Raw genomic sequence first — 27973 nt, 5'->3', positions numbered from 1 at the left:
TGGGGTGCAAAGGCACCCAAAATGTCCTGTGCAGAATGGCTGCCTGCACATTTTTTTTTTTTTTTTTTTTTTTTTTTTTAAGCACCTGAACATACGCTGTTTTCTTGTCCCAGCCTGTCCCAGCCCTGTCAGCGTTGGAGAACCAGTCCTGTGACACCGGGTCGGATGCCCTCCCAGGAAGGAGGAAGGGTGTCACCAGTGGCTTTGTACCTGATGACCAGCACAGCTTGAAGTGCAGCAAGACTGTTACCCCCCAGCGCAACAGAGAGCGTAAGAAGTTTGAAAAACTCTGAGGTGCACATTTCAAGTAAGACCACCTTATTGCTAGAAATAGCAAAAGTCAGCCCACATTATTTTATATGGTGCGTGTCAAAGAGCTGCAGTATACAGACATTATAACAATAAATTAAATTATTAGGGTGTATTCCAAAGCAACAAACCAATTAATTATATATAGGACAACTTGGCATTCTTGGGCGGTCTCCTTTTCAAGTCCAAACTCCAGAATTAAGGAATGAGGTTTGCCCTGGGTGTCACTGTGCATTACCTACGTTACGTGTTCACAGGTTGAGCTTTCCACAGAGCTGTCAGAGACACTGACCCTTCAGCCGTACGCCTGGCCTTACACCGGGGAACGTAAGCTGCAGCATTTCTCATCTAAGAAGCATAAATCTAAGCTCTTGAAGAGCAATTTTTACCTTTCCAGTTTAACTACTAGATATTTCAAGAAGTTTCATGTTATTTGAACTTTCTAAATTAAACTATATCAGCTGGCAAATTTTGCATTAACAGGAAACTTGTAGTTGCTGTCTCAATTACATATGGAACAATGTTAAAAGTGGTTTAATTGGTATTTTGTTCTTTATTGTGGGACATGAGTTCTGGCCTTATTTTGCTGTCATGTCATCAAATCATGCAAGATACTGCTCTGCTTCATTTAATTATTCAGTTCTTGCAGAAATGTAATCTTGTATTTAAATAAAAACCCACACTTATTGGTTTTAAAAAACAAAACAAAGCAAAGGGGCCAGCGTAAGGCCCTTAAGACCAGGGTCAGGAACAGAACATGGAGGAGTTCTGATTAAATACAAGGAAAAACATTTAAATGGGAGCTCAGAGACAGTGAAACCACCACCCAGCTGGTGCTGCTGTCCATAGTCCGGTGGACATGATGACCTCCGGAGGTCCCTTCCAAACTGAACTGTTCTGATTCTGCAAGTCTTTCAGTGCTTCTCTAAAGGTAAGCGAGTAGTTGATTTAAGTTTAAAAACACTTTCAAAACCACCCAGTCCTGTCCCTGGGAAAACACAGCTCACCGTCCAAACTTCAACTGTCTTTATTTAGCTCCAAGGGAAACAGACACATATACATCTAATAAGATAACTTGAGATTTAAATAAAATTTATTTATTTATCCTCTTCATATGAAGTTGTGTTTAGAGGTTTTATTTTACACAGTTACAGCTAATTACATTTGGTAAACTCACGAAACAATTATTTTTAAATACTTGAACTGCAGAAAATTAGTCCGTGATTTACATTCATCAGTATTTGCTGTCAGGGAAGTAATTAGAATGTCCGGTCGAGTGGATGAGAACAGGTGTACGCTCTCTTTTCCAGTACCTGCTTTGCAGCTTTTTTAATAGAGTCATCCAGATTTTCATCTGCATCTATGGAGAAACAGAAGGAAAGTTAACTAACTGAAGTACTGTAAATAGTTTTTCTAAATTTCTTTCAAAGAGGACTTTAGAATAGAATACAAATGCAGTAGCTACACTTCAGTGCAAGGAAATAATTTAACATCATCTTCTAAAAAAGAGTGATTATTGCAGACTGAGTTTCACAGACCAAATGCCTAATTGGTCAGTACTTAACCAAATAGGTCAAATACCTGTTATCTAATATTTTCTTCACAGGAGTATTTGCTACTGACAGATTTAATGTTCTTCCCCTCAGGAGGGGGAAAAAAGTATCACTGCAGTTTGTTTTGTCTATTAAATGAAGAGACTATATTCAACTGGTACCAGTTCTGTTCCTCATCCTAATTCAAGGCGGAGCAAAACTATTCCGCTGGTCACATCAAAACCACCTACTTTTTGTTTGAGTCTGTGAAGGCCATAAGACTATAAAAATTCTTTTATTTTATAGAACTTACATTTTTCTAATTGAGTCATGGCATAATTATTCTTGAAATATGCTTCCGTGCAGAAGATATTTGTAAGAAGCACCTGAGAAAATAGTAAAACTCGGTTAAAAACTAGTAAATGAATTTCATAAACAAAAAAAATGTAGTCATTTAAACTTCTACAAGTCTAGTTTTGTGTCTTGATAAGGGGGTGCTCCAAGCTAGTAATGTATGTTGCAAACTTAGTTGTTACTTTTCCCCCACAGCTACTGAGTGTCAGAGTTGGGATGACCCCTTCCTTCACTCAAAATTGACTAGAAGACATTTTTGGTACTAAACCCAGAAGGGGCTTACATACACAAAATATGAAGACAAAGGTTAATCAGTTTGGATTTGTCTAACACCTAATTGTAGCAAATTTAGTTGTCCTGTAGCATAACTGTTACCATGATACTTTAAATGAGCTACTACACAACCACCTGCATTTCAAATGCTCACTTTACTGTCAATAAATTTATTGACAAAGTATTGTTGTTATTATATGTTACTATTTATTAATGATTATGGAAAGAGTTTGGGAAGAACTGCATGGTATTAGCAGGTTTAAGACAACATGCAAATTTGTAATTAATTGGTAAATGTGTATGTATGTGTTAAATATTTTAAACACTTTGATAGCGTGCACCCTGTATGTTTAGAGCACCAGAGAGGGAAGTGGTGTGGTTAATGCACTCTTGCACCGATCAGTTTAGAAACGTTCTGGTGCACTGTTGGTTTTACAGGAGAGTTTGCTGTGGTAGATGTAAATTCTTAACAAACGTAGAGCGCGTACTTTTAAGTGTAATGAAAGCTATTTGTCATTGAGGTTTTGCAAAGTCTGAGACATCAGCATGCAATGCCTGCTCCTTCAGAGCACTTTTTTAGGACAGCATCGTGCTTGTGCACATTTCAGAGTTGAGGGGAAAGTTGGCTCGTCGAGGCAGACACAGCTGGTTAGAGCCTTGTAAAACACAGATAGGCTGTAACATGGCAAGGGAAAGTCTGAGGCTGGATAGTGCCGCTTTATTACAAAACACTTCGTGAGGCAGAATGGTAATAAATACTGACTGTTAAGTGACATGATCCAAGGAGCGCAGACATTAAACAGGTATGACTGATATTAAAGTGCACTTACTTCATGGTCGTGGTTTCTTAGACCAATACTGATAGACCGGCTAGCTCTGGAAATAGCTGCTGTCATTGCATATAAATTAATAACTATATCTGCCACTCTCTTCAGAACCAACTGCTCTTCCACTATTGTCTAGAAGAGTGAAAATGACTGTTAGCTTATAGTTCGTCAAGTTAAAATTTTAGCCAAGCTTTTTTTTCATACTTTGTATTTAAGTTCATACTTATCTAGCACAGACAGGTAAGTTGTTACACAGAATTTCTACTGCGAGTCAGGAAGTTTTGTATTAAACTATGCCACTTCTTAACAGTGTTGGATTAACTACCTTTAAACTACCAAGTTTTGGATTAACTATATTCCACCTTTTAACAGTCTTTCTGGCTGCAGCCAACAGTAAAAGTGCTGTGTCTTGAAACCACTTTGGTAAATGCCAAAATCACTGAAATTAATGTACCAAATATATTAAGCCTGTTCAAAAAATGTATTAAGTGGAATGGGGTGGGGCCTAGTCTGATAAGCATTCTTAGAACACATCAGGTTAACTGTCACAAAATTGAAAGTCCAGGGTATTCTAAATTCAGTCTCTCCTATTTTAACTGCACCACTTTGCATGGCGTAATTATAGATTTGTTTGCTGTACAGTATGGATGAATAGCATAAATTCAAAAAACTGCTGGTATAGCTTTTCATTCGGGAACAGGGAAAAATGGGTTCCAGTGACTGCTCACAGCAAAGTACTTAAAATAGTCACTGGAGCAGGCAGGATTTGTGCTTATGGAGGTAGAAGAAACAAACTAATTCACTGAGATTGCTAGGTTTTTTGGTTGGTTTGTTTTTTTTGGGTTTTGTTTGTTTGTTTGTTTTTTTTAAGACATAAGCTGTCCATTATATTGAGTGTAGAATTTCAGTGTATTTTCTTACATTCAATGGAAACGTCTTGTGTAAACAAGTCCTGGCTCTTGCCATTTCCATGCCAGAGTCTAGGCGAGGCCAATTTGGTTGAGGATAAACTATTCAATAACGAAGATGGATAACAGAAAAAATAATAGTTACCTTGCCAAACCTACTTAGCAGGCCTCTCACTGTAGTTCCAAAATAATAAATGTTTTCTTCAAGTTTCTTGCCACTTTCCTATGAAATAAAACAGAAAATCCAACAATTTAAGTAGTCTTCTAAGGGAAAAAACAAGCACGCCCATGCCCCCTTAAAGCAGGACGCTGAGCTAAACAACCGGCATATTTACAGGGAAGTACCGAGGGGACATATATAAATAAACCAAGGTCGTGACTTGGGTGACACTACCTTACGCGTGAGAAAGCAGCTGCTCTGCCCCCACCGTCCTGGGCCTCGGTGGTCTGGCTGCAGGAGGCCAGTGTTTTGGTGGGTTTAGTAGCCAAGATGCAAATTAGAATTCTCAATAACAGCACAAAACTAGTTTCCCTGTTTTAATTAGCCAAGACTGAAGTGTAGCAGAACACTGTTACATGGTCTGGAATCAATTGTGAGTGATCAAAATGAAGGAACAATGTACACACTAAGCTGAACAATGAACACGCAATGCTACTGAAGAAAAATAACGATGCAAGCCCCAAGGTGCGTGCCGCACCACAAGAATGAACTTTCCCTCTCTAAAAAAAAAAAAAAAGGGCAGTTCAGTTTTCTGCTAAATGCAGCATTTATTATCAACTTCTAGTCACTGACCAGAATTCCCTTTTAAGATGCTCTTTCACCCTTTTACATCTTTGTCTTCCCAGCTAAAAAGGAGAGAGTTTCCCTATTTACCTGAAAGGAATGGGATTATAAGATGTTGATTCTTTTTGGGGGGGTGGGGGGGGTGGGGGTGGGGGGGGGTGGGGTGGGTGGGGTGCGGAAATCACTGTTTAGATGCTGCCCTGGTATCCTGAAGCCCAGCTATAACACTAGATTTTTCTCTTGGCAAGCACTGGGCTTTTTTTAACATTCATCCAGTTTGCTGCTGAAAGCCAGATAGGCACTATTCTTTCTCTATAAAATATGCATTAACATTTTCTAAATTTTACTTTTGGTAACTTTTCAATAGTCTTTGTGCTCATGCAAATAATAGTTTGAAAAATTCTTATGCAACGTTTAGTTCTGGACAGCAAACCTAATTCTTATTCTAAGTGCTGCATGTTAAGAAAACCCTGGTAAGCAAGATTATCTGGTACTACTGTGTGAATTCCCTGATAGTCTTAAATGCTGGTGTTAAGTAGGAAGAAAATTTCCAGCGTCATACATGGCTTTTATTAATTCATAAATGCAACTCATTCATTATGCTGATTCTTGTAACATGAATGCAAGTAAGTGGGTCTGAACTAGGTCAGAACTGCTGTAGTCAAAACAATCCTCCCACGCACTCGGGCGGCACTGCAGCACGCAGCCTGTGGACCCGAAGGAGGTGCTGTATTGTCCAGGTCCCTTGTGAGAACGGAACAGTATTGGCACGTCCCTGCAAATCCTCTTACCTGTGTGCCTGACATACATATCTGACCTGGAGGACAGGTATACTGACAGAACAGTAAAAATCATTTTGGTACTGTTTTTCAAATCACTAACAAAACATCACAGGAAAAACATACCTTATCTTTTTTCTATTAACAGAACATTCATCTTTGGTCATAAAAATTATTTACTAAGTGGTTAAGCAAGGATGTATATATAGTTCACAGAAATTCTTACCTAAAACTGTTACTATTAAACAGGAAGAAAAATACTGTGTTTTGTAACTAAGCTTATTGTGAAGGGCAGCAACAGACCATTACAAGGACTTTAATACTGTGCAGGGTCAATTTATATAAATTACTAAAATAGATGTAAACCTGGATTTGGTATAAATACAGACTTAGAGCAGTCTTCATTTTACCTTGATATGTACCCATATAATAGCTGTAACTCAGTCCTTACCCCTGAAATGGTATAAACATCTGCTTAAATTTGTAAATCTCACTGTTCCTAGGCACACGTTTAGTTTCGCATAAAGAGGATGTCAAGTTATGACAAGCAGTGAAGGGAATCAAACATGAGAGACCAGTGTCTGGATCTGACCAAAGAGCACTGTGTGCCCCCTCCCCTTACCTGGAGGCTGGGGTGCACCACTCCACGGTCACCAACTAGCCCATAATCCACTTTTCTGCCCGTGATGTCTCGTAATTTGCTTAGAAACTCTCCCAGTGCCACTCCCACATTTCCTTTCTTGATTTCTCTAAAAAGTTGGGTAAACAACAGCTGTTAAAGACCATTTCCTGGTTTGCAAGGGAAGTTTCAGGAGGTTCAGATAACCAGTTGGAATTCTAAATGCTTTACCAAAACACCTGCAGTTTGTCTATGAATCATCAAGTCTTTTGATGTATTTTACTATGAAGTCTGGAGAACAATTACATGGCCTTAAAAGTATACAGCATGGTTCATATTCAGTTCTTCTCAAAAATACTCACAATAAATTCCAGAGACCAGTATATGTACTCAGTATGTACAATACAGCTGTCTTACCAATAAAACTTTGTTATAAAATCTTAAGTTATAAAATTTTAATTCTGGTCTTGTAAGAAACAATTTTACAGCAGCTGGAATTATAAAATACAATCTATAAAACATCCAACTAAAAAGAAAAAGACCCCTGTAACATTGAACTACCTTTTAGACAGAGAATGCATTGAAAAATACTGTGTTTTTTCCTAGTTCTCCCTCTTATCTATAATTAAACAGTTAACACATTATTTTATTAAAAACTATTAGCAATAAATAAGAACATACTTAATTTTGTCAGTTAAGATTTTGCCTGCATATTGCATACCCGTCAAAGCAATATACATTCGCAGAATTTCATTTGTTCCCTGTAAAAAACATAATATAAAGTGAAGTCAGTATTGAGTACAAAGTGTTTTTAGTATTTAAAAAATCTAGATACGCTGTGCTAGTATTTTGTATACTTTTTTTCCCCGCCTAAAACCACTTTTAATGTCTAAATAACTTGTGCTGTGCTTTTCCTTGAAATGTTCTAAAATGCATTTGGATGCGTAAGATAGATAAAATTCTTTTGAGAGCTCTATGTAAGACAAAAGATGATAATCACTTGTAAGGCAGGCACACTTATGCCAGAAACTGCACCCCCAGGTGAGTTTGCCTGAAGCGGTAACAGAAGCTGGGGAGGTAGAGGACATACGGCTGCAGGGGGTCAGGGATACTGGAAGCAAGCACCAAAGACTAAACAGTCTATTAATTAACTTCTTTTAAAGTATAATTTTGAAGACAGGTTCTTTAGTTAACTATAAAGTTTACAATACTAATGAATGTTTTCCACGCAGGTCTGTTTTGCCAGTCTTCCCCTTCTGTTGTTCTAGTATTAAAAGATTACTCTTCATCCATCCATAAATGTTTTGCTATCTTTTGCTTTATCTCAATTACAACTTCTCATTTCACTTAGCTGTGAAGAAGTTGAGCCTCTCATTATTAAACATACATATATATTACAACAAGAAAGAAACCAGACGCAATGCATTTTGAGAAAAAAATAAGTTCTGCGTTGTTCCAGTAAAGGAACATTTAAATAGTTGTAAAACCGCTCAATATGCCTGTTTGGAAAGCAAATGCAGACCAAGAAACTAAGATGATACTGTACAATTTGATGTTTGGGAATCCATTATATGATTGGTTGTTCTAATATAGATGGCTGAAGGATAAAGATCAAAACACAGAAGGCTGGTCACAGATGAAGAGCACCCCGAGTATTAGATCAGTGTCAAAACTGTAATGACCCAGTGACAGACCAAGTGACAAGAGGCTGGAGCTCAAAGAAAAATTATTCCTCTGTTATTAAGACTAAGCAGAAGTTTAGGGGGGCACGTACACGGCACAGGCTACCTACTGTTGTTGGCCAACAGAAACAGATCCTGGACAAGTGTTCTGTCCTTGGCTGCAGCAAAGTGCATTTATCTGATCTGCTGGCAGGTCCCTCATCAACAGGCAAAGGTAAACAACAAGGTAAGCAAAACCTTCTTGTTTTAGCAGAAGGGTAACTTTATGTAACTGTTGGGATCAGGGAGAAAAATTAGCTGAATTACAGGAATTCCAATGCTGTGGTGTTTTGTTTTTTTAAACAAGACTTCCTCCCTAATGCGAGAGGGGTTCTCTGCTTCGACCAGTCCAGAAAGGACTCCCTATATCTGGTTTTGATTTTACTATTCAGTCAGTCTGTCAGATTCATAAACATTAAACCCCCCAGGATGTAGGAGGATGACCTTATAGGTTGGCTGGTTTCGCTCTTTCATCAGTATTGGAATTGACTCTTCCTGCTTCCACGAGATAAGAACACACGTGTTTGCAAGAGCAGCTAGGTGACTGCTATGCACTGAGCCGCAGTTGGAAAATTCTTGCTTGCATAAATTTGCAGTTGAGATCTTTGCTGTCCTGACACCAGGAGGTAAATGATCATTTCTAAATGCCCCATCAAGAAAAATCAGGTCTGGAAGTCTGACTCAGATGTACAGATGAATGGTCACTGATAATCCAGCTTGGAAACAGCATAAATTTCACAGCCAAATTTTTAAAAAAATAAATACACACCAGTAAGTTAATTAAACTTATTTTGTGAGTTTCCCTACTTCACTTGTGAGAAGCACACAAGGGGAAAGGTTACTGAAGTCCAGGCACCAACAGAGCAGCTTAGCCACAAAAAGAAAATCCTATTAGGGAAATCTGTTTAAAAACTAAAATTTTTGCCCATACCTTTTACCAAATCCTGTCACTTATATTAGCACAGATACATGAGAATAAAAGCAGCAAAAAGGTTTCAAAATACGCTTGATACAAATCAAGATGGCCAACGTCATTCTCGTAAGGCTCTTGCTTAGGCAGACATTGTACTCCGATCTCATCAGGAGTCGGCATATGCAATTACGACTATTGACTGAACATAAACTGATGAGTTACTTTTGTCAACTAAACCAGTTTAGGCTTTTATGCTAATTTAGAATCCTTTAGTCTGTTCAAAACAACAACCAACCCAAGCCATGAACTGGGACTGTTTTTTCTCATGCCAGTGTATTTAAAACAGCTGCATATTTTGTTACAAACATCCAGAAAGTTTCTAAATATTTGAGAAACTGTATATACACTACCAGTATATATATGTAACTGTATCCATACTACCATACATACCACTATATATCCGGTTTGTTCTTTTCAGAGGCAAAGCTGGTGCCAGTTCCTACTGTAACTTGCGCTTTGTGGTTAGTCTATAAAAGCCATATTTTATTATAGGAAAGTACTATCCATATCTCCAAAGAAAACAAGATTAGTTCTTCAGACTATTACAGTACAGACTTTGCAACTAAACGAATGAAGGCCTGTTCAACTGAATGCTCAGGTTTACAGAATGTGAGAGCATGAATTTCAGTTTACAGTAAAAACAGTATACTGATACTTACCTCAAAAATCAGAAGTATCCTGGTATCTCTGAGATAGCGTTCATAGGGGTAATCTTTCATATAGCCAAGGCCTCCAAGAATTTGCAGTGCTTCACTTACGCAAGCCCATGCACCTTCAGAACTGAACACCTGCCGTTGAACAGTATTTTAATCACCATGCTACACAGTAAATACAGAATACATGGCTCTGTTATTGTATCTACGTGACACTGCTGTAGTATTTCGTGCTGCTGTTACAATAGTCCTGTTAAAAGCTTGCCTGAAATAGTATCCTTAATGGCTCAGGGTGTATACTTTGGTCAAACTTATATAGTTTCCTGGCAATCCACAAAAACGTCTCTATAAGGAAATATTCCTGGGAGAGTGACAGCCACAAACCAGAAGAAGAGCTGCAGCTGGTTGGTTGGAGCCCTTCATGTCTGTCCCGATTCACCAGAACACGAGCTCTTTCAAACTGACCGCACCATAAGGAACCATCAACAGGGGCTGAAAATCTGTGCGTTCTCTTCAAGGGTGCCTGCCAGGCAGCACCACCCAGCCCTACGCGGCAGAAACACCTTAAACAGTGACGGTCCCGTAGAGAGCGCCTGACTCTTTCTCAATATTTATTTTGCAGCCAGTTGTGAGTTAAAGCCAGGACAGAAGCACCTTAGCCAGGCCTGCAGCTGCAAATACAGCTGAGTGTCTTTTTACGCTTGCTACCGTGTGAGGCCACGTAAAAACAGAGTTTGAGAGGACCACGATATTCCAAACCTGTTGTATGCACTTTTTATTTCATACAGTGACAAAAGCCTGCATCTGAGGTAATCAATAGTACGTGGGATATAGAGAAAACAGTAGTATCTGTTTTCTTCACCTAGCTGAGTTTTTTGTATCGTATGTCTAAGTGTAATATCTGAGCCTCTCGGCAATCTGGAATGTAGACCGAAAACCAGAAGAGGTGTTAGTTAGTCTGTAGTAGCTTAAAGCTGTAGGCAAGTCTTTCAATAAAATTTATTACCTTAACCATGGCTGCCTCCACAGAGCAGTCGGGAAACCCTGGCCTGTCCATCATTCCTGCAGTGAGGTAAGCCATACTCTCCATTACATATGCTTTCACAGCCATAAAACAAAACTTCTCCTGTCAAATAGTAATGCGAGGAATCATACAGTAATTCAGATGTTCAACTTAAGAGCACTACTGCAGTTTTCATACATTTAACATATTATCAAATACTAAATAATAAAAAGTACTAATGCAAAACAATAATGAAAAATCTAAAAAAAACCCCAAACCTATCTTTATTCATTATATTTATCATTCTAGACATCTGAAAGATCAGTCTACAAAAGTCTGTGCTAAGTTCACACAAATTTAATACCTCTGGCAATTTCTTTAAACCAGTACAGCCAAAAGAACACCAACATAATCTACATCCTTGCACTCAGCCAATACAAAGTACAGAGATTTAGGTTTTTATTTTTTTATTACCTGAATTAATCCAAATTCACTCAGTTTCTTATCGAATTGTTTCCTGGTACAAGCATACTCTGCTGTCATTTCTTTAAAAAAAAAAAAAAAAAAAAAATCCATCTCAAAACAGCAGAACTGTAACTGTGACAGACCATTCCTCCTGGCAGTGTCTTTCTGTTGACTGATGGTGACACTTCAACCTACGCATAGTAAACCCCTCGCTGCTTCACAAGCAGTAGTTTGTGAAAAACACCCTCACAATGACGGTGCTGATCAAATCTGGGAACAGTGTGCCAAAGGCTTTTAAACAAGAATCTCAGGTGTGAACCCGTACTCTTAGAGAAGGCACGTTTTAGTGCTAATTGATTACTTTAGCGAGATTTCTGTTACTATTTTGCATAACTGTTGGTAGAAACCAACTTTATTACTTATTACCGTGTATAAGCTTTGAGCCAATTATTCGAGTGGGAGGTTTTACAGGAGATTATACCTTCTAAAAGCAATAGTATAGAGGCTGTTCTCTTAGTAAGAACATTTATTTTACTTTGGAAAAATTCAACACAGGCAATAACTTTCCACTGTATGAACTGAAAAAACTTCAGTGTTAAAACACTGTGAACAGGCTTTTAATAAAAATTTAGAATAGAAATATTTTAGTGTTTTAAAGAAGTCAAAGCATGTTATGACTGACAATATAGCGATGTTGCTATGATCAAGACCGGTGTTACTATACTGAATTAACTGCACTATACACCTTATGCAGATCAGTTTTTTTTATGGCACCCAGCAATCCAGAACACCTAAGTCACCTACCTATCAATTTTTTAATCATTCCAGCAGATGCACTGCCCATGCTAAATCTTCCACTGTTTAGGATATTCATGGCAACCTGTGAAGAAAATGAACAGTTTTTAGGCAATGTTGTTGCCACCAAACTTCTCCTTAGGCCACAATGGTTACTGCTACTGCTTCATGTTTTAGGGCTTTCCTGGATTTCATTCGTCCCTGGAATACACTTCCTGGTCCTGTGACACCTGCCCTCATATTGGTCAGCGCAACATTCAGCATCCCAGCAATAATGTTTCAAAACTAGGCTTTTAAGGTGACCTACTACATCCAATTTAATATTTGAAATAGTTTTCAGATACCGATGATCCAGTGACCTGGAAGTAATCCTCTATTCAACCTACATTAAGGTAAAATGTAGATAAAAACATATTTATCTGCAACTAGACAAATAACATTCAAACGAGACAGCACTGCTCAAGTTTATCAGATAAAGAAGAAAAACAGAATACTGTTTAATATGTGTACACAACAGCCAAATATAAAAATCTTCTCTGCAGCTGACCTGTGATGGGTACTTTTCTGCTTCAGATACCCAAAACAAAAAAGACCTCCTTCAGGCTTTAAAAAATCGTCAGTAGTTATTATTCACTGCTTACCTTAAATCCCCCTCCTACTTCTCCAATTACATTCTCTATAGGCACTTTTGTGTTTTCAAAATGTACTTCACAGGCTGAAACACAGAGTTAATAGCTGTTGAATTATTATGTAGAAATATTTAAAAGACATTCAGGAACATAATTTACTCTTCTTTGTAACAAGAAGGAAAGTTTTCCTAATGCACTGTTTGTTTATGACAGAATTACATATGCTTTGCAAAAGAAGTTAGAATTTGGGAAAAGACTGTAGTTAAGATCAATTACTGATGTAAAATATTCAAAATATAATTAAAGTACATTGTGTAAACAGAGAACTATAGTTTTGTCTCTATTTTAAGGAACTGATACAGCAGTCAAGTCCAAATGATAGATGGTGAAAAACTATAATCATCAGTAAGCTTAAGAAGAGCCTATGAACGCTTACTTTGAGATTAAAGCTACTTGGTTACTGAATCTTCTGAGCAATTTCCTTCACTGCATAGCTAGGGAAGCTTCACATGTGCAGAAAACAATTATACAATACGGATTTCTTATTTCGGACCCTGCATTAGGAAGAACTCATACAAAAAGCTAGGTAAAGAAACGAAACTTATACTGTTCTATGGAACAGATACTGATTTGGCTCTGAATTCAGATGATCTAAACAAATTAAAACATCAAAATATTAAAACAATTTCTGTTAACAATTTTAAGTGATTCTTACTATTGGATCCTCGAATGCCTAACTTATCCTCAGGTTTCCCATGTGTGACTCCACCAAAATCCCGCTCTACGATGAAAGCAGTAATTTTGTCTTTTAGTTGTCCATCTTTATCAACAACCTCTGTCCTAGCAAATACTGTGAAAATATTAGCAAGGCCACCGTTTGATATCCAAACCTGTTTCGAGAGAGGAATGATGTGTAAGAAATACATTTGTTCTGATTTTGTGAGCACTGTTCTTAAGTGTTTCGTAATAGACTAGCAAAGCACTGAGTGGTGAAACATTGCTGCTTCTTCCCTTCAATTCTAATGAGTGTTCTGCTACTAGTTCTGCCTCTTGTGAACACATTTCCAAGGAAAGTGGACCACAGAATAGTCAGTTTAGAGCAACTATAAAAATAGGTTGTAATATAGATTTGAATTAAATTAAAATCCATGGTGCATTTTCACAAAAGCTTGTATATCCTGCTACTTATGGCACGTGAGGGATACAGGGGTAATACAGACTGTAGAACCACTTTGCCCAAAATAATTTCAAGTCTGATGAGAAATTCTCTGTATCAGGCCACATTCAGAGGCCTCTCCCACAGGACAGGTCTCTCTCTTCACATCACAGACAAATACATCAACAACTACAGATCAGTCTGCAATGTACCAAATCCTGTTGAATCCAGTGCATCTCTACAGTTCTTCAAGATTGTATTCTGCCATTGTTTCTTTTAGCAGAAATGTTCCAAGCAGCCCTGTTTCTAATTCAGTGTCAAGTTTTCTTTCAGAAATACCTACAAAAATCTGGCATGAAGAATGAAGACGGGAAAACATGGTTCGAGGTTTCCTTTTGCCTATGCTGTCACAGAGGGGGCTAACTGACTAACCCTCCTTGAAGCTGAACACCACGAGCTAGCAATACAGAGATGAAACCTAAGAGCAGCTTTTCATATCTTTCTTGCCAAGAGTTTAGTGAAAGTTATTCCCTCAACAGTGTGCTTTTCTATTCTCTTTGGCCCTAAACCAACATGGATTGTCTTTCTGACCTGGTCATTCTTCACTCGCTTGGAAACCTGAAAATTCTGATGCAGCTGCCAAGCTAACCTTTTACTTAGCAAAACCGACAGATTGCAATGCTGCAAAAGACAAAGATGCTTTCTATAAACTTGTAACAAAACCCTGTCATATTTCCAGTCTGTGAGTGGATACCTTGGAGCCATTTAATAAGAAGTATTTCCCATCTTCACTGAGGGTTGCTCTTGACTGGATGGACGCAGCATCACTTCCACTAAAAGCCAGACAAGTTAGTAATGTTTAAAGAAATAAACATGCTTTAAATACAAAATAAATTTAAATATAAAATAAAAATACAAATAAAAATACAAAATTTAAATACATAATCTCCCTCTTCCCATCCTTTACAAAGGAATGCTTACAGTTGTATTAAATAGTAGTATATAAATTTTAGTTTTTAACTAACAAGGAAACTTACTAGATTCAACAGCGCTAGAGAAATCTACTTAAGTTACCTGAAGGGACATTTCTGCTGATTATCATGTATGTTATCAATCTTATGACCTGACCAGAACATTCAGAATGCCACCTAAGCAACTTTTTTGAGCTACACGTTGAGCTATGTGAACATACAATGAAACTGTCATCCTAAAACAAACAATCAAGTTTAAAATGTCTAAGTTGTTCCTCAAAAATTCACACCCTGCTTTTATATCCTGAGTGAAAAAAGGCCCAACAGAAATGAAAAACATGTGACAGTCTCTTTCAATGAGCACTTGGGTATATCAAATACTTTCTACAGGAGCAAAATCAGCAGGTGAATTACAACAAAGCAATCAGAAGTTTAGGTTCTGTGATTAAAAATTCACACCCTCTCTTGAATCACCACCTAATTACATAATGTAACAAGCAGCACATAATCTCCCCCTGGAAAGAAGTTTCCTTTTCCACAAATTAAAATGCCACAACAGCTCACTTTGGGCTTTCAGCTGAAGACAGTTGTTAAGTTCTCGGAACAGCCAGATCTCAGCTGGTATTTTAATAGGATTAGATTTCTAACATTCAGTTCTAAAAAAGATTGCTTCTGTGCACTAGAACTAAAGGTCTCTAAGAAGACTGAAGTTAAGTTACTAAGACTAGCAATCTTTTTAAACAATACTGGGCTAAATAAAGGTGTTAGAAGAATTTCAGAACACAGTTAGCCCTTGGTTTTTTTCCTGTGTGTTACCTCCAAGTCCCTTCCATGGATCACTTTGTTAAAATATCTGCACTAGTTTAAATTTTACCTGCAAGTGGGGTAGCTTTTAGAGGGTCAAACCCCAGCTTAGGACTCTTGAATAAAAACCATCACTGATGGTTGGGAGGTATCTACATCACAGCAACATGAAAATTAGCAAGTAAACCAAATGCTCATTGCAAGTCACTCTAGCAGACAAGAATTCAGAAAAGACAGTTTCAAACTATAGTTTTGTATGGACGAGCAAGATTCAACTTTCAAACATTCAACTGGTCTCAGTCCTTCAATCACTTTCCTCTACAATCATGTAGTAAACCATCTGCCTGTATGTTTTTAAGAAAACTGTACCTCTTCTGCAGTAACAGAATTTGCAACATTAGCAATAGTCAACAAACAAATATAATAAATATAACTTTTATCTTTGAAATGAAGTTGCTGCTACAATGCCTTTTCTAAACTCTAAGGAAAGACCAAAATTTCCTATTATTTTTGATAGCTCCTTCAATACAGGCTTTTATAAATTTTGAAAAAGGACTGAAAGCATCCTAGAACAGTCACAGCACATTATTTCTAACATGGCACAAACTATCCTTTCAATTCATGTTCAGTAATCCCAGAAATTAAGTGGATTAATTCCTGGGATGGCAACAACAACAGTTAGTGATTTCATGGAAACTGCCATAAGCAGCACATTGGGGAAACATGAATTACATGATTTAAGTGTACCTTTTAAAAAAAAAAATTAAAAATTGACCTATATACTGAAGCCATAGGCACCAAATAATAAAGATTTAATATATTAACGAAACAATCACTGTAATGAAGATAAAAATAATAAAAAATAATTTTGGTGTTTTCTGAAGCTTTTATGATTACAAAACCAGTACCTTCCAGGCTCAGTGAGACAAAAAGCCGCAATGTGCTCCCCAGATGCCAATCTAGGCAGGTACTTTGCTTTCTGTTCATCAGTGCCAGCAATGAGGATTCCCTAAACAAAGAATTAACAGAAAACTTTTCAGCATCAACCTGTGTAAAAAGAAATGAAGCTGATAAGCTTCACCAAGTTCAGGAAGCTTAATTTGCAAATTTTATGTCATAACAAGACACAGTTTAATAAACAACTAACGTGATTAGTTATCAGACGTTAAAATACATCAAAGTTATCATCACACGGTTGTTCAAAGGCCTATAGGAAACAGCCTGTTGTTAAGACTGCCTTCTAGGGTAGGTTTCACTGTATTTATGCTGTAAGTGAAGACTTAACTGTTGCTCTGAAAGGCACTGAGATAGCCTTCCTCTATCATTTGTTATACTTTCGTTACTATCACTATAATTTTATTTTATAACCTCAAAAGCAGCAATTTTCAAAGCTCCTAATTAGAGAACAGAACACATGATTTACTTAGGTTCCAAATTATTTCATTACATAGGCAATCAACAACTTTTTGTGAGAGTGCACTGGTTTTAATTATCTCTGTTGTATTTATTTTTTGTACAGCAGCTTTCTTACGAAGGACAAACAAAATACAAAAATACATGATAAAGCTAAATAATCAATGGTTAAATAGATAAGATACAGTTACTCAATAAAATTAGGATTAACCCCAACTGACCCAAATTGGCCACAGCAGGAGAAGAACAGTAGTTGTGTCTTACACTACACTTCTCGTTAGACTGCTTTACAAATCAGCTCAGCTCACTAGCCCTGTTCTACAGATGGCAAATTTTAAGAAAGGTGAGGAATAAATACATATTTTTAATTAGCACTGTCTGCTCAATTCCATGAAGAATTTTTTCTTGTTATAATGAACTTACTGCTGTTTCAAGTTTCAGACTACTAGCATCCATCCACCACTAAAAGGTAGATACCGAAGGCTGCATTATACAGAAAACGAGTTTAAAATTCACATGCTCAATATAGCACATTGGTCTTGGATAAGTTTTCTTCTCTAAGCTCCCCCAAGACGCAGCCTCATTCAGGTAGAAAAAGTTGCACCCTTCTGAATTCTCTGCATGGCTGTCCCACCTCCCCATAATTTTAGCCAATCTGATATTTTATTTATTTCAGTATTTACTCTAGCTACTTTTATCAAGTTTGCTCAATTTAAAAAACTTGGGACCATTTAAGGTAATTTTTCTAAGAATTATTATCTCAATGTTTCCAGGACTAATAATTTTCTTGTGTACTTCATATTCAGTCTTTATGCTGCATGGAAGTCTTGCACTGAGCCACTGGCAGAGGGTGCTGGGAACACTAACAACCAACCTGATGTCAGAATGTTTCACCTGATTTATGCTTCACTGGTAATTCTTATTTGTTACACCCACACTCCACATTTAAACAAACTTCACCTCACCTTTTCTATGCAAGTTGTGTAGAGCTACTCGACATAAGAGAGCATTACCTTAAGCCCAATAGCTTGATGAGCTGCCAGAGTAACTGCGATAGATCCATCTAAAGAAGTGATTTCTCCCAAACGTGCATACATGGTATTTGATAGACCAAGACCACCTGGAACAAATACTACGTTTTATTCTAAGTAGATACCTTACAATTTAACTTGCCCCTTCCCCTGCAAAAATCCCTTTCAAATACAGAAACATCAAGAATTTAACAGTTAACTGGAAAGCGTCTTAGTATAGACTGGATATAGTATGTCCACAAACAAGTAGCACATTGCTGCAGTTGTGCCAGAAGAATGCACTGAGAAAACAGTAACTTTTGTAATAAGCATGAGTTGTGCTGGATTTAGTTCTATTCAAAAAGCAGATGTGTTTGCGTTCAAGCACATATAGCAAATACAGCATAATCCATGGGAACCCAATGTGAAAACGGTAAAAGATGCAGTACAAAAACCGCTCTAGTCCCAACTTCCGTGCTTACAGGATAAAATGAATTTTTTTGGTGACATTTCCTCGCTAGTTACAAAGCCAGACAATTAACCCATCTACAGCTTTACAGCTCAGCAGCTGCAGACCAAGCAGCAGAGGGAGCAGGGCTGGGCTGGTACCCATACGCAGCCAGCCAGGCTGTCCTGAGCTTCACTGCAAGCAGGGCAGAAAACGACCTAGAGAAAACAGTTCCCAAGCAGACTTCCAAACTGGTATTAAAGAAGGATAAAATACAACACTTCAAAAATGTCTTTAATCAAAAAATGTGAATATATCAAGGAACAAACTTGACATCAGCACATCCTTTTTTGGAGGAATTTTGTGATCTGCCGCTGCAAATGCAGAGACTATTTGTAAGGAGCTTGAAAAGAACAGAAGTAGGATAAATCAAAGCTGCATCTGTATGAGTCTAATGTTCAAGAATTTTATGTCATCAGGACTAGAAGTCCTGCTCCCCGTAATTTAAGAGTATTTTATATATTACTGCTGAATAAACAACTTTATCTAATTAAGATAATCTTTTGTCCAGGTTAATCATTTTCTATTTGGGACAGTGATGTAAGTCAGGACAATGAATACCTTATTTCAGCAGACGTCTCAATAGTCCTACTATTTTATAGATAACAAAAAAATGCAAGAACAAGTCTCCCCCATACCATTAATTCACATCACTGCCTCTTACACCCTTCTCCTTCAAGAGCATGCTTACATGAATTGAAACTCGCACTCCTCCTATCTGTACACTCTTACTTCTTTTCCCCTTTCTAAGTGGTGCTGGCTTCAGGATTCAGCTTGGAGACTACTGATGATGTGCACAGTAATTCCAGTGATGCCCATGTTAAAGAGAGCCATTATTCCATGATTTACATGAACTTCAGTTTTCCCATTAATGTTCTGCATTTTAATGCTTCTGGCAAATATGCCTCTATTACAAACCATTATGAAAAATACCATGCAATGCACAAAGCACTGAATACGTGTGACTGAAGGCTTTTAAAATATGACAAGCACTACCAACAAAAATACAGCAGGTTTAAATTACAGAAAATGGGAAATAACCTCGTTAGAAGCATATTATTTATGGTGCAGAAAGAAATAGCTTGCTTATAGTAAGGCAATTGCTTTCCGTCTTCTAGTTTTTATCCAGCATACACGTTTACAAAACAACAGGACTATGATTTTCTACAAGTATGCTGAATGGATTGCAACCTTTTAGAAACTGAAAGCTGAGAGAATATTATTTCACAAGCTTTAAAACAATGCCAGATCAAAACAACAATAACATTTTATTAAATTAAAGTATGATTTCGAAGTCAAATACATTGCCTTTGAGTCTCTTTAAAAAAATTAACAGAGTGGGATACTTATTTCTAGTTAATCAATAATAAGTTACACTTCCAATGTCAGGATGCTTCCTAATGGTCTGAGTTCTGTCCTTTGTTCTCTGCTTCCAACACCTCCTTTCAATGGACACCATCCTCCTGCTTTCTTCCAATATATTTCTTAACTCCTAAATACCTCTCTCTCCCCATCTGGGTTAAGGTGCTCTGTCCAGATCTTTCTCCTCCCAAGACACTATCCTGGAGAGAAAAACTTTAAAGAGCTTGCAAACTTCTTTTCTATCGTACTCTCACATCACCCTGCCTAGTTCTGAATACCCATGAAAAACATTTAATACCATTTCTAATGCATTTCAAAAGCATGAATTAACAATTAATGAATCAACAGAGATCACGTCATGTTACAGCACATGCAAGCTGTCCAATATACTTCAATGAATTTATATATAAACGCTTTATTTAATGAATTGAAATCAGTGCAGCACAGCAACACTAATACAATAAATGAAAAAGGCGTAACAAAAAATGCCACAAAAAATAGGGTATTACTTTAACGCCAAATAAATACTGAGGTATGTCTCCAGCTTTATATAGTATTACTGTAATCACTGAAAAAAAAATATTGTTTCACACTATTCTCTTCAAAAATTAGGTATCTTCCCAAGTGAAACTATCTTCTGCAGATGGTCAAACACGGTTTTGCCTTCCTCTGAGTTGTTGTCTTTAAAGTCTCCTTCTTTTGTAATAGAAAATAGACAATGCAATGATCTCATTGCTTTAAAAATTTCATGTAAAATATTAGTTTTGATCCCAATTTTTATTTTATGCATAAGAATAAGATAAATATTTTCTTGAAAATTCCTTTGCAAGTTTAAGGGTTAATCCACTGAGGAATGAATGTCTCTGATCTCCACTGGCACTATAATGTCCTTTAAGACATAAACTTTTCATTCAGTATTACATAGGAAAGATTTTATACAAAAGCTATACTTTCAATAAACAGACATTATACTTTTACACTTCTATATGGTCAAACGCATTCCAATCTGCCAATGACAGGTGACAGCTTTGATAGATCAGTTCCATGAGACACTGTAGTTTGGACCCAGTACAAGTTTAGGAACCATGAGCAAGAACTGCAAGTCTCGCAGAATGCCAAGCTACTCTACTGCATCCAAAAAAAGAACAAAAAGGAAAATGCTATGCCAAGAGGAATTTACACCATCTAAAATTAGTTATCTAACTCAGGCGCCCAAGGTAAGAGTATGCAGAGCTCCCTATGTAGCCAACAGACATTCTTGGTGCCTGCACCTCTATATTAACTAGGGAGGAAGCTTGAGCTCCTAATTTAGACATCAAAGTCAAATGACTACACACGGAATAGTACAGACACATTTTGCAAGACCCAAAAATGCATTACTTAATATAGACTGCTGGGTTATTGTTTTGTGATCCTTTACTCACCATATTCCTCTGGAATCTGCATGCCAAAGAGACCCAAGTCTTTCAGTCCTTTTAAAGTTTCAGGCGGGATTTTTGCATCTTGATCAATCTTCTTAGAGTCCACTACAAATACAGAAGGTTTTATAATTTAAAACCGTGTTTCTTCATGCAGAAAAAAAACTCTGAGACCGCAGAGTTCTCATATCAGAGGCAAGGTCACTGCGTGCTATGACACAGCAGCAGTATGATCTCTAACCTAACGATCAGTCTGAGGACCCAGACCTGAAGAACTGAAATAACTTACAGAAAAAGGGTCTGCTGGAGCATCACATCCCTCCCTGCTGTAATTTTCCTCTAGTCTTCTGAAGCATCTTGAGAAAGGCTATAGTGCTTGTTGCACCAGATACAGACATACTTCTCATCCTTAACTTCGCAAGACTTACTCTTTCTGGCTTCAGTCTGATCTCACTGACTGTCCCTCTTTGCCCTCCTCCCCTTGTGGTTGGAAAAGTCTCAAACCCTAAACTGGCTTCTGTAAGACTAATAACACTTTGGGTTGGTTGGGGCCTGTTCGCTGCAGCCTGCCGCCCCAACCCGTCCTCCTCCCTGCAAAGTGAAAACCAATGATTTTTAGCCTTTTGATGACAATCACACAGCCAAGTCCTAAACATTGCAGTGGGAAGTCCCAATTCTGTTTCTGGAGAACACCACTCCACTTAATTAGCCCACCTTATTACACCATCAAAGTCAAAATACAGAACCAGCTGGAAGGTCCCAAGAATACTGATTATGGCTGTAAAGTCACCACATGTACAGGAAAAGGACTTGGAAGTAGGAAAAATCTGGGTTTTATTCAATCTTCTCAAACATTTCCATGTGTACAGTTGTGCATGTGCATGTTAGCAGATGCCATGGCTGGAATAAGCAAAGTATTTCCAGGATCTTCTATCTGAACTATGGCTAGGTCATGATTAAAAAAACCAAAAGTACATATAAATGAGTTAATTACAAAAATCTTGTTCTTATGAGTTATTCAAATTCTTGGGGGATTAAAAAAGCTGTTCTGTACTGTGACAATGAAAATAAACAAGAAGTGCATTAAGCAGCTCAGGAAGGCTGTAAGCTGCAGCAAAACCAACACAAACCATCTTTCCAAAAAGTACAGAAAAAGAACTAACTCTGCAAAAGCAATGGAGCTTTCCTAAAGAAACCCCACATTCACCCCAATTAAAGCTGACACTGTAATTTCTGTACGAAATATAATAGGGGAGGCAGCTAAACATTCTGATGCTCTTCTAAGAGAAGTTATCCAGAAAGAAAACTTTTTTATTTTTAAAAAAGACTTTTTGTTCCCCACTTAGCTACATAGTATCAGATACATATCTGTGATACACCATCAGCTGTTCCAGGGAGAGAAAGGTGGTTTTTTACCTCTTCCTCCACTGTGGCCACACAGACCTATCCATGGTGTCTGGACATTGTGAAGCTTCACAATGACTCTGCTGAGATGAATTTCCTTACCCAGTGCAATCATATCAAGTTCCTAACTGTTTAAGGCTGCTCTCCTAACCTATTTTTACCACATCTGTGAGTTACTCTGAATAACTAAACAGAAATAGCTGTTAATTCAAAGATAGACGAGCAATTTCCACCTTCAGTTAAGACTCTATAATTTGACAGTTTTATTCCTCCCTTAAATATCAGGTTTTTTACTCAATAAATGATGTTCCCCAACAGAGCAAAGAATTAAAAAATGTAATCTGCATAAATTCTTAATTTACTGTCAGTAAGCAACATTACAATTTTCTAGTTAAAATTACCTGGATCTCATAAATCGTGATCTGTGACAATCACGGGCTTCTTCAAACTCCTGCAGTGTTCGGCAATCTAGACCTAGTACCTTTGTCAGCGGGAAATCTGAGACGATAGTGTTTTAACTGTCTCAGAAATTGCTGTCTGTAAAAAACAATTTTCTGCAATTGTTCTAGAATTGGCTTATCTATTGCACCAGTAACAGATGAAACACCCTGCAACCCTATCTGGAGTGCATATAGCTAATACAACTTTTCCCAAATAGAATCACTACTCTAATGCTGAAAAAACATAAATGCTTTTGATTTTTCATAGCTTCTCAATAAGTCATCATTTATGAGTATCTCTGCTGAATTTTGCTAAAACCAGTTTTAGTACAGTAGGACAGTTAAAAAGTTTCAGAAAAATTCACAATATATGAAGTGGTAAATAGCATTATTCAAATGAGCTAAAACAAATTTCAAATCCTACCTCTATCCCAGGATTCTTTTACTTCCTGTTTTTTTTCTATTTATTTTTTTCTGTTTTGAAGATTTATGTCTTCTCATCAGCATACAAATACTCCATATAAAAAACCCCCATAAATGAACATGCCTGTAGAACCAGCAGCACTATATGACTAGCAATAAATGCATAAAAATAACTTAAATATTTTAAGTATAATAATCTTATTCAACTGCTACAGTTAAATAATTTTGTAATCACTAAATCACTTGCATGAATAAGAAACTAGTAACTATACCTTCTTCACTGAAGAATTTTTCTACAGGTCCTACAAACTGGTTTATCTCCTCTAGTTCTTCATTGCTAATTTCTGGATAAGGGAAAACTTCTTCCTAAAATAAGAGGCAATTTTTTTTATTATTATTAAAAAGCACAAATCATGCAACTGAAATAAAAATTCAAGGACATATACCTTTTAAATACTAGACTCTAAAATAAACTGTGAAAATTAAGAATTGTGGAAGATGTTCAGAAACAGCCTTAGGACTCAACTTTACCACATACCAAAAACAAATCAGAAGGTATTACCCAAAAAACAGAAACATTAGGGAGAAATAAAGAGAATTTAAGAACTATGAGGATGCAAAAAATCCTTCATCAACCATGAATTTTGTCAATGTGATCCCATTCTGGGATTGGAAAAAAGTTAGTTAATTTTAATTTGTATCAGAATCAATTTACTGTTATGTTTCCAAAGCTCAGCCCATAAACACTGTCCCTTGGAAACATGCAGCACATTCCACCTGTTTAATGTCACAAGTACAAAGGTTAGTGAGTTCCATACTGCTCCTTATCAACACCCTGGTATTTTGGTCATAAACTGGAAGCAGTATAACGTGACAGACTTGAGTTAAAAAAAAAAAAAAAAATACAAGCAACTAGCACAAGAAGTGAAAGACTACATGAGAAGCATGCTTCTTATTTTTATCTTTCCCCTTTTAAATATAAGAGTCATAGAACCATAGAATGGTTTGGGTTGGAAGGGGCTTTAAAGATCATCTAGATCCAGTCCCCCCGCCCTGGGCAGGGACACCTTCCACCAGAGCAGGTTGCTCCAAGCCCCATCCAACCTGGCCTTGAACCCTTCCAGGGACGGGGCATCCACAGCCTCTCTGGGCAGCCTGTTCCAGCGCCTCACCACCCTCACAGTGAAGAACTTCTTCCTTACAGCTAATCTAAATCTATCCTCTTTCAGTTTAAAGCCATTGCCCCTTGTCCTATCACCACGCCCTTGTAAAAGTCCCTCTCTGGCTTTCTTGTAGGCCCCCTACAAGAAAGGTACTGGAAGGTTAGATAGGCTATAAGGTCTCCCTGGAGCCTTCTCTTCTCCGGGCTGAACAACCCGAACTCTCCCAACCTGTCTTCGTAAGAAAGGTGCTCCAGCCTACCTCTGCCAAAACAAAACTGCTCATGACAGTCTGAAGAATCAAGTCAGCTCCAAAAATTCAGGATCTAGTAAATGCTATAGTTTTTTAGAAAACTGTTGTATTGAAATTTAAGAGGAAAAAAAAAAAGGCATATATGAACAGGGGTTTAATGTGATGGAGTCTTGACTGCTAACTGTCACAACACTTTACTTGACAAGGTCTGTTTTGGGAGACTTTATTGTTCAACTCATTTCAGTGGATTTGAGTTATTCCTTTTTTCAATTTATTTAACCCTGTACTCTCTCTCCGATAAACGCATACTCCAATCCTTTAATTAACAAGTACTGTTTTAATACAGTGTTGTATCTCAAATTTGTAACTTGTCTGGTGGCATCTCAAGACACAAGAACTTTGAACTTTCCTACAAAAAACTTCAAGCAAAAGTATACATAAAGCCTTGCTCCTTGAAGTAAACAGCAGATGAACTGACATAAGTTTTGTGGAATGCAGTTGTTCAAGGCCCAGAGCCCAGTGTAAACAGACACTTGTGTTTCTGTAGGGAATATGCTAGGCTTGCAAGAACAGGCAACTGTGGTTTAAAGTAGCCCTTCAGATGCTGGTTGTTCATGAGCATTTAAAATTACATCATGCATTTTGTGTGCACAGGTGCAAATAGGTCCACTTATTTAACTCAGCTTCAGCTGAGAGACCAACGGAGACCAATACCTGAGAGCAAACAGGCCTGGACTGCAATAAGGAGCAGCAGCTGTTACTAGAATTGCATTCAGCAGACTGCACAGCAATGCCTCATTTTCTCCATTCTGCTTGAGGGCAGGAAGGCTCTACAGAGAGATTTGGACAGGCTGGATCGATGGGCCAAGGCCAACTGTATGAGATTCAACAAGGCTCAGTGCCAGGTCCTGCGCTTGGGTCACAACCCCACACAATGCCACAGGCTTGGGGAAGAGCGGCTGGAAAGCTGCCTGGCAGAAAAGGACCTGGGGGTGTTGGCCAACAGCCGGCTGCATATGAGCCAGCAGTGTGCCCAGGTGGCCAACAGCATCCTGGCTTGTATCAGAGAGAGTCTGGCCAGCGGGACTAGGGAAGCGATCGGGCACTGGTGAGGCCGCCCCCTGAATACTGTGTTCAGTTTTGGGCCCCTCACTACAGGAAAGACATGGAGGTGCTGGAGCGTGTCCAGAGAAGGGCAACGAAGCTGGTGAAGGGCCTGGAGCACAAGTCTTAATAGGAGGGGCTGGGGGAACTGGGGCTGTTCAGCCTGGAGAAGAGGAGGCTGAGGGGAGACCTTATCGCTCTCTACAACTACCTGGAAGGAGGTTGTAGTGAGGTGGGTGCTGGTCTCTTCTGTCAGGTGACGGGAGACAGGACGAGAGGAAACCGCCTCAGGTTGCACCAGGGGAAGTTTAATTGGGCATTAGGAAAAATTTCTTCACCGAAGGGTTGTCAAAGCGCTGGAACAGGCTGCCCAGGGAAGCGGTGGCGTCACCGTCCCTGGAGGTATTTAACAGACGCGGAGATGCGGCGCTTAGGGACACGGGTTATCGGTGGACTCGGCAGCGTGAGGCTCACGGTTGGACTCGATGATCCCAGGGTCTTTTCCGACCCGAGCGACGCCACGATGCGCTACCGCCGGTAACGGGCGGCAGGTGCGAGGCCGCGGTACGGCCCAGCGCTCCGCTGCCGGCCAGGGAAGGGGGACACGCCGCCTCCCCCACCCGCGCCGGTACCCGCTGAAGCAGCGGCTGCCGCCCGCTCCTCCGTGGGACGGCGCGGGAGGAGGAACGGCCCCGCCGCCCCCCGCCCCCCCACGGCCGCGGCCCGCGCCCGCCCCTGAGGCGCCGCCGGCCGCAGGAGCGCCGGACGGGCAACCCCCTCCTCCCTCCCCGCCGGTCCCCGGGCGGAGAGGCGGGGCGGGCCCCTCACCTTCCGCAGCGTCCCCAGGAAGAGCTCCTTGGCGAAGGCGGGCCGCGGCGCGGCGGTGCGCAGGCGGCGGACGGCGGGGAGGGCGGCGGCGGCGCCCGGGAGAGCGGCGCGCAGGGCGCGCAGCAGCAGGAGGCCGCTCATCATGGCGGCGGCCGCTTCCCGCCACGCTGAGGGCAGCGCCGCAAGTGACCGCGTGACGCCCGCGCGCCTCTGTCCGTCAGCCCCCGCGGGGCGGGGCCGAGCCCCCGAGCCCCGCCCCGGGAGGGGGCGGGACAAGGGGCCTCTCCGCAGAGACACCCCCCCCTCCGCCGGGGGAGCCGCGAGGTGCCTGCCCGCCGCCCGACGGCGGGACACGGGCTGCGGCAGGCGACACGGCCGCTCGTCTGTCCTCAGCAAGGCAAACGCCGGTCCTCTGATCCCTCCGCGGGGCCCGGGAACCGCCCGCCGGGACGGGGCCGCTGTGGGACGAAGCCACTCGCGGCTTTTCCCTTGCACCTCCAGGTCCCCGGCAGCCCCCGACCCAGGCGCGAGTCCCTGCCCGGGGAGGGCGCAGGGGCGCGGCAGCCCCACGAGCAGGATTTGGGGCCCCCAGAGCCCCGCGCCGCGACACGCGAGGGTCCCTCTCCCTCCTCCGCCAGCGTTGGGCCTAGGGATCGCGTAACAGCAGCTATAGAAAATGAGCCAGATACCCGGACAGCCTGACAAAATACTTTTTGGAGCACGCGGGATGTCCTTGAATCGTCTTCCCGAACCAACTCAAAAGCACCGGTGTAGGCGAGGAGAGGGAACAGAACCACCCGGCAGAGAGAAGGGGGGATCGCTTCATCCCCGGGTTAGATCTGGCTGATGCGCCGAACGGCACACCGAGTCGATGGTAATCAGCACAAAACCTAACTCCTCCTAATCTGTCTGTCTCTGGAATGGGGAGGAGGATTATGTCAGAAGCTGACAGCCCTTCAACTTGCGTAGCCATTCCCACAGATAACTAGGTGCCAAAGACAAAACACCGCTACTGCGGCCCGAGGTAAACGCTGCGCTGCACTGATGATGTTCAGATTTGTATTTCGCCTTTGCTTTCCTCTGCCATGCCTTTGG

At 39.7% G+C, this 27973-nt stretch overlaps 2 protein-coding genes across 10 annotated transcripts in view; one reads left to right on the top strand and one right to left on the bottom strand.

The window, feature by feature from the left end:
* The window catches only part of CFAP92 (cilia and flagella associated protein 92 (putative)), a 52536-nt gene extending 49875 nt beyond the window's left edge, over positions 1-2661 (top strand). For 6 of the 9 annotated variants that reach the window (XM_041118613.1, XM_041118612.1, XM_030043861.2 and 3 more), the window contains one exon: positions 114-1422. In XM_041118613.1, coding sequence (XP_040974547.1) covers positions 114-293 — 180 coding nt within the window. In that variant the 3' untranslated portion in view covers positions 294-1422. Of the gene's footprint in view, positions 1-113; positions 1423-2390 lie in introns of those variants that run through there. The other 3 variants (XR_005930927.1, XM_041118611.1, XM_041118614.1) reach the window with 3 other exon arrangements.
* Positions 1385-27059, bottom strand: ACAD9 (acyl-CoA dehydrogenase family member 9). Its single transcript, XM_030043863.2, has 18 exons — positions 26879-27059; positions 23806-23899; positions 21273-21374; positions 17982-18088; positions 16464-16564; positions 14535-14613; positions 13340-13514; positions 12637-12710; positions 12005-12080; positions 11210-11280; positions 10739-10858; positions 9739-9867; positions 7067-7146; positions 6389-6515; positions 4349-4426; positions 3299-3427; positions 2155-2227; positions 1385-1669 (listed from the first exon to the last, which is right to left on the bottom strand). Exons 1-18 carry the CDS (start codon positions 27020-27022, stop codon positions 1569-1571), a joined length of 1860 nt encoding a protein of 619 aa, XP_029899723.1. The 5' UTR covers positions 27023-27059; the 3' UTR covers positions 1385-1568.
* Between the last annotated feature and the right edge of the window lie 914 nt (positions 27060-27973).

The sequence above is a fragment of the Aquila chrysaetos genome, chromosome 20 (genome assembly GCF_900496995.4).
Source record: "Aquila chrysaetos chrysaetos chromosome 20, bAquChr1.4, whole genome shotgun sequence".
In the NCBI taxonomy this organism is placed as follows: Eukaryota; Metazoa; Chordata; class Aves; order Accipitriformes; family Accipitridae; genus Aquila; species Aquila chrysaetos.
Note: the sequence above shows the minus strand (reverse complement) of the source record. Positions and strands in the feature narration are given on the sequence as shown.